Below are 7,670 nucleotides of genomic sequence, written 5' to 3' on the forward strand. Positions count from 1 at the left end.
TAGTTGACATATTATTACTTTTAACACTATATATATAAGTTACTTTTGGATGACATTCTTATGATTTATATACTTAAGAATAACATAATTATGTAGAGTTTTTTTAGATTTGTTAATTCACTATATAATTTTTTTTTTTATTAATAGTCGAAGATATTTAGAAGTACTAGAAAATACGTTAGTCCAAAAGAGTTTCAACTAAATTGATAGAAACAAAGGAATTGCAACTTGATTAGTTATGTAATTTACATATTCTAACTCTATAACACTCGTTTTATAGGTTAAAAAGTAAAGTAGAAACTCGTTGCGCATCAAAATTATCTTGTAAGTATTGTTTATAATTGAAGTCTAATATTAGTACTTTTGCAGAATCATTAATTACTCTGTATTTCATTTCACTATTGCTGTGTCCTTTCAACCGTTGTATAGTTTGTCTTTTTTTCTTCTTCTTTTTTTTTTTTTTTTTTTTTTTTTTGTGAGTTTACTGAGTTATTATTAGAGAAGTTTGCAAATGTTGTAATCAATTGTTGGACAGTATAATTGATCTGTCATGGTCACATATATATGTATCACATGTATCTGATGTATGTCACTATTGCATTGATAATTTCTTGAACATACATGCATCAAAGGTTCTATGATTATATTGTAAAAATTGAGTACGGCCTTGATATACCAAATAAGAAGTACTGTATAAGTTATCTAGCTTTAAGTTTTGTCTCATTTTACTTTTCACGATATCTTATACACATTTTAAAGTATATATTTTACATGTAAACTATGTAATTTTGATTCCATATTTCATATAACCATATATTGTCAGTTGTGAATAAGTGATATTTTGGATAAAAGTTTTTAAAGTTTATGCTATAGAAAAGTGCAATGGAACAATATTCAAAAAAGACTTATGTTGTTTTTTATAGGCCAATATTCCATTAAATCATCCACTTAATTGCAAAGTTACATCAAGAAGCTTGCTCTTTTCGCAAATGCTCAAGTGCAACAAATTACATTTTAATTTGCACAATAATGACATTAGAAAGCTTCATCATCTCTTGTAAGAGGAACATGAGATCTAACAATGAAAAAGTTGTCACAAATGAGCCCACCAAGAGCTCCACCAATGAGTGGGCCAACCCAATAAACCCAGTGATCAGTCCAGTTCCAGCTTACAAGAGCCGGCCCAAATGATCTAGCTGGGTTCATTGATGCCCCAGAGAAAAGCCCACCAGCAAAGATGTTGGCCCCAACCACAAGCCCAGTTAGCAATATACCTTGGCTTTGAAGTGGGCCCTTCTTTGGGTCTACAATGGTTGTGTAAATTGTGAAGAGGAGAGAAAATGTTAGGATCACTTCCATTACCAATCCTTGTAGAGGGTCCACCCCCTTTGGAAGAGAGTGTATAGGGGTTACCTGCATTGTTAAAGGCAAAAACGTCAAAATTAATACTCCCTACGTTTTATAGTTTTTTTTATTCACCGATATGATTAAAACTTTAATTATTATATTATTCCGCTGTTCAAAAATAGGAGTCACATAGGGCAGGACCGTAGAGTCGTCTTTGCCCACAATTATCTGCAACATTTGCCATAAATGGGTGCTCTCTATTATGTGTAACAAATTTTTTTCTTTCTCTTTTAGTAAATTTTAAAGAGTAAAAAGACCACCTTACCCTTACTTTTATTTTTTAACTTTATTTAACATCTTTTAATTACACTCAATTTTCCACCTTTTTCCCACTCACCCAAAAACAAAAAATTAAGGGACCACTTCTTTCCCTCCTTTTTCCCACTTAATTAAACCCACTCAAATTTAATTAAATTCCACTAAAATTTTTGCCTAGGAGTCCGCAAAAAGGACGTTTGGTGCAGATAATTGTGGGCGGAGGGAGTATGTATTATATAAGGATTTATCAACAAATATATTAATTTTACGAAGTATTTTATTTAGTTTATAATTAAATGACTTAGTATGTTTATATATTATGATAACATAAGATCCTCAATTAAATGTTAGGACAATTTAACAACTGAGTTCGAACAAAAGAAACAATTACTCTGTAGTTTAAAAGAAAGCGGAGGATAGATAAAAACGAAACGATAAGTGAGGTAAAGGAAAATAATTTACCAGTCCACCAGTGACATAGGTAAGCAAAAAACAAGCAAGAGCCGAAGCAAGACATTGGATGATCCAATACAATAGAGATCTGATAATTGTGATGTTGCCACCAATAGCAAGACCAAGGGTAACAGCAGGGTTCAAGTGCCCTCCAGAAATGTTAAATCCTGCAGCAATCATCACTGCTACTACAAATGCATGTGTTATTCCCACGAATAACAACCCTACTATTGTACTTGCTCCTGCTTTATCTGTAAAATTCACATTTTTCAACCATATTAAAACATGCATGATAGGAATATAAACATTTTTCTCGATGATACCAAGTGATCAATTGACAATACAAAGTCGTAAATATCATCTAGCTTAGCTGGATAAAGTCATACGTAGTAAAAAATTATACTTCCTCCGTTCTTTTTTACTTGATCCGCTTTGACTTTTACACTATTCATCACCTCTCCTTTGATAGTCTTTTGTGAATTATATACATGTAAAAACATATTTATGTGGGATCTTATTTGACTTGACTCAACATGTACTATCATAATATATATTTTCTATAATTTTTACTTTTGGGGAATTAAAGTTATTGATCGTTAAAGTTAGGCAAGCGTGATAAATGAAACAGGTCAAGTAAAAAAGAATGGAGGAAGTAATATTTAAGATGAGTTTTCGTTCACATGTAACTAAACCTGGGCACGGGCCGGGTTGGCCCGCGTGCCGCCCGGCACGGCCTGCCGTTCGGCGCAGCCCGGCACGGCCCGAATTCAAGCACGACACGGCACTAAGTTCAACTCCCGTGCCACGGGCCGTGCCACGGACAGGGTTGAGAATTCCCAGGCACGGCCCGGCACGAGCACGGCCATGGCCCGCCGTGCACGGCCCGTAGGCACGGCCCAGAACGGCCCGCGGGCCAACGGTAATGTTACCGTTTATTCTAGCTCCTTAATAAGCCAAAAAACGGCTAGTTTTTTGCCAATTTGCTCCCCAAAAATTCTATAAATACTCACCTCCATTTCATTCCCAAATCACAAAATCACAATCTCTTCTTCTTATCTCTTATATTCGCTAAATCTCTAATAATCCTTATTTTCTTAAATTCTCTAATTATTATCTTAAATTCTCTAATTATTTTCCTAATATCGGAAAAAATTAAAAAGTTCGTAATCGTAATTAGTGGAGCGTTGAAGCACGGTTGTAAGATCTAAACTAATCTTAAATTTATTATTGTTTTATTGTTATTATTAGAATAATCTTGTTTAATTATTATTGTTGTTAATTGTTATTGTTGTTGTTATAATTGTTGTTACTAATTATTATTATTGTTACAATTGTTGTTATTATTTATTTTTGTTGTTATTGTTATTGTTATAGTTGTTGTTATTAATTATTATTATTGATATTTTTATTGTTAAAATTGTTGTTATTAATTATTATTATTATAGTTAACCGCTTTTTATTAAAAAATTAATTGTTAATTATGGCATCGAACAACCCATCATCTAGGTCTAGGGGGAAAGGCCGACTTATCCGTAGTAGTAGTTCTAGGGAACCACCAAATACAACGAGCCCCCAAATTACGAGTCAAACCAATGACCCCATTTACTTCCCCCCGGGCTATGAGCCATATAATACGTCGGGATTTCCAGCACCACCACTAAACCAATTTCCACTACCACCATACCAATTTTCACCTAATTATATCGGTGATCAACAAAACTATTGTTCTAGCCAAGGTAGCCAAGAAAGTACCCGAATTCCCTCCGGTTCTACCCCTTCTACTGCCACTCCCACTAGTCCCACTACTAACCATCACACACATCATGAATGGTTAACCGAAACTGAGATGCTACTTTTGAAAAACCGAAGGAGTGAGGTATGGCGTTATTTTGTCCTAAGTAAAGATGGTGAACAATGGGCAAAATGTAAAACATGTAATAGTGTATTCACGACAGTTACCAAAAACGGGACGGGACACTTATCTAGACACATGAAAGCTTGTGCAAAACCAGCTAGTGATCCAACCCACCAAAATTTCCCAATTCCATCCATACGGCTTTACATACAACTATGAGAGGGATAGGGATGAACTAGGAAAAATGATAGTACACGCCGAACAACCTTTTCTTTTCTCGGAAAGTGACGCATTCAACACCTACATTAACAAAGCACTACAACCCCAACATAAAAGAATCTCTAGGAAAACCGTTCGTTCCGCCGCAATGAAAAATTTCCTAGAGTACAAAGTCCGGTTACAAGCCGATTCTTGGGATAGTGGTTATAAATATCACTATTTATGTGTGACTTGCCATTGGGTAGATGATCAATGGATGTTACAAAAAAGAATAATACATTTCAAAATGCTGGAATACCCACACACCGGCATTAACATTGCTCACCATTTAATGCAAGCAATAGACGAATATAACCTTCGAGATAAAATGATGTCTATGACTTTTGATAATGCAACCTCTATGACATACACAGCTAATCTTATCAAACAAAACTTAACCGATGTACTATTAGACGGTGAAGCTCTTCATACTAAATGTGTTTGCCATGTACTTAACTTATGTGTACAGGATGGAGTTCGGGCAATTGGCCCATACTACAGCAAAATCAGAGATGTGGGCCAATTGCCCGAACTCCATCCTGTACACATAAGTTAAGTACATGGCAAACACATCTAGTATGAAGAGCTTCACCGTCTATTAATAGCTCTAACATGAGATACCAAGAAACAAAAGATAAGGGTAATAAAAATTAGAACCGATTGCCCAACTAGGTGGAATTCCACCTATGACATGTTAACAAAGGCAATTGAGTACAAGGGCCCGTTAACATTATTTTACAACCAAAAATTTCCACAAAATGCTTTGTATGATGATGATTGGAATAACTGTGAAAGATATATGCAATTTTTACAGTTATTATATAACATGACGTATTGTTTTTCTACTGTTTACAATCCTTGTGCTCAAAACTTTCTTTCTAATGCATGCTTACTCGCCCAACTTTTCGCTGATCATCGCCATCAAAGTGATTATGATCAGTATCTTCCAGCAATGGAAAAAAAGTGGCGTAAATATTATAGTGAGATTCCTTTGATTTATATTTTTGCTTCCATATTAGATCCTAGGCAAAAGTATGAAAACACATTTATGTTAGTTGACATTTACTTTCAATGCATGTTTCTTGACGATGATGTAGAAAACTATAAGACTAATGTGAAGGATCAGTTTTTTGCTTTATATAGAGTCTATGAAGCCAAATATGGCACCGTTCCTCGCTCAGGGCCTTCCCAACCATCCAAAAACGTAAGTAAGAAGGCCAAACATTTATTTTCACAAGCTACTAACTTGATTTCAAGGTTTTCAGGTGATTCATCAATCAGGAGAACGCAAAGCGACGTCTCGGAGTTGCAGATGTACCTGAGTTACGACTTCACCAAAGGCATGGACGACGATGAGATAAACAGCCTCGACCTCCTTGCATGGTGGAAACAACAAAGCTCGAAGCATCCAACTTTGGCGGCAATGGCACGAGACATTCTTGCTATCCAAGTTTCCTCCGTCGCCTCCGAACGAGCTTTCAGCGCATCCAGAAGGGTTTTAGACGATAGAAGAACAAGTCTAAAACCCGAAACACTAGAAATGTGCGTGTGTTTCAAAGATTGGTTGGATGCGGAAAATCGCTCACAAGACCGTTCTTACGACCACAACGACAACGAAGAAGGAACCTCCGCTTCTGGTTCGGATTCGACTAGTTCCCAATCTATGCAACTAGCCGATGACCTTGAAGGCGAAGGCGAAGACGAAGACGAGCAAGAAGAAGGAGAAGAAGAATAGACAATTATTGTATATTGTACGATTTTAAAAATATCAATTTTATCATTTTCCAATTTTTGTTTAATACCATCATTGTATGATTTTTATCATTGTTATCATTGTACAATTTTCTCAACTCAAGTAATAATAATATAAAGTACGCATTATTCACATCCAAAGTCCAATTTGCCTTTTTTCCCCGTTTTGTTATAATTTGTAAATTCATATTAAAAATAAAATAAAATTATACCAATTACTAATAAATCATAAACATTAAATTTTAAAGTAATAGTATAAAGTAAATATATAAATATAAATATTGAATATACAAATTATAAAACATAAATATTCAACTTATAATTATAAAATTCATAACTTAATAACTTATAACTTATAAGTTATAAACTTATAAGTTATAACCTTATAAAACTTATAATTATAATTTTATAACTTATATACATTATAAACTTATTAATTTATAATGTTGTCATATATATATATAAAAAAAAAAAATAAAAAAAAAAAATAAAAAAAAATTGAAAACTGCACCAGCCCGCAGGCCGGCACGAGCCCGGCACGGCACGAGGGCCGTGCCGTGGGCTGGCCTGTGAAAATGGCCGGCACGGCACGGCACGAAATCCTGGGCCCGCCGGCACGGCACAAACCAGCCCGTGGCCCGCCAGGCACGGCCCGGCACGGTGCCCAGGTCTGGTTATGTAACATACAATGATGACTTTTGGTAGGTTCAGGATAACGTATGTGTGGAATATCATACAAGTAGAGCTAATTAATATGTGGAGCATAAACCTTATCATTATTACGCAAAGTAGCTTAGACGACCTACAGGAGTCATGGCTAACAGAATATTCCGTAGTAAAACATTAATTAATAAGAAAATTAATTTATTAACGAGCCTCTTTCCTTTTCTCTAATTGAATTACTACGTATAAAATTTGAAGTACTCCGTATATACTGTACTATTTATTTAAAATGATCAAAAGAATGGAGAGAAGGCGGTACCAGCAGCCATGGCGGATCCAACACCGGCAAAGACAAAGAGGAAGGTGCAAATGAATTCAACGACGAGGGCATTGATGCAATCAGGTTGTGTTGCCTCTCGGCTTGTTCCAAGGGCTATTCTGCTGCTCATGTTGATGGAGTAATTGTACACACTTTTTCTCTCTAATAATAGAGTAGTATATACTCTACTACTCTTACGTACAAAAAGTTTGACAAATGAGATGCAAATGAATGCCTTAGCTAAAAAAGTGCATACATATATATATAGAAACTCAATGATAGTGAGAAAGATTATTAGTGAAGGCTACAGGGTGGCCTGGAGCTGCAAAGGTGAATATTCCTTTGTCCATGTGATCATGTTATATGGTCAAGGATGAAAATGATATATTATGCTTGACAATATTATTTGTTGCTTAATTATATAACAATCTCTCAATTATACCACCCTTTATTGCATTTTAAAAATATTACTATTCTCTTATGAGCTATCCCTCCCTCTTTATTATTTTTTTTTGTCCCATTATTTGACTTTTTCCCGTGTTTAAGATGTGCAGGTCTAAAAAGTACATATATATCTCAAGTTTCAATCGTGTAAAATTTATAAATACTTTATATTAATAAAATATAAGAATTAAGGAGTACAACGAAATGAATCTAATAACAAGATTCTACCTGACTAAATTATTTCTTATAGATTAACAGAGA

At 34.8% G+C, this 7,670-nt stretch overlaps 1 protein-coding gene across 1 annotated transcript; it reads right to left on the reverse strand.

Moving 5' to 3' along the window:
• Window positions 1–893: 893 nt before the first annotated feature.
• LOC110711416 (aquaporin TIP4-1-like) lies at window positions 894–7,291 on the reverse strand. The gene is made up of 3 exons (XM_021889795.1): window positions 6,966–7,291; window positions 2,128–2,369; window positions 894–1,413 (listed from the first exon to the last, which is right to left on the reverse strand). The coding sequence occupies exons 1-3, from the start codon at window positions 7,093–7,095 to the stop codon at window positions 1,036–1,038; spliced, it is 750 nt and encodes a 249-aa protein (XP_021745487.1). The 5' UTR covers window positions 7,096–7,291; the 3' UTR covers window positions 894–1,035.
• Between the last annotated feature and the right edge of the window lie 379 nt (window positions 7,292–7,670).

This window comes from Chenopodium quinoa, unplaced genomic scaffold (genome assembly GCF_001683475.1).
Source record: "Chenopodium quinoa cultivar QQ74 unplaced genomic scaffold, ASM168347v1, whole genome shotgun sequence".
Taxonomy (NCBI): domain Eukaryota; kingdom Viridiplantae; phylum Streptophyta; class Magnoliopsida; order Caryophyllales; family Amaranthaceae; genus Chenopodium; species Chenopodium quinoa.

Bases quoted from the DNA above. Each gene is read 5' to 3' on its own strand.
- LOC110711416 (XM_021889795.1), bottom strand. From the start codon at position 7,095: ATGAGCAGCAGAATAGCCCTTGGAACAAGCCGAGAGGCAACACAACCT. The intron at 2,370-6,965 runs GTACCGCCTTCT...TGAATTTTACAG, and splicing joins TGGATCCGCCATGGCTGCTG to ATAAAGCAGGAGCAAGTACA. The intron at 1,414-2,127 runs GTAAATTATTTT...TTAACAATGCAG, and splicing joins CCTATGTCACTGGTGGACTG to GTAACCCCTATACACTCTCT.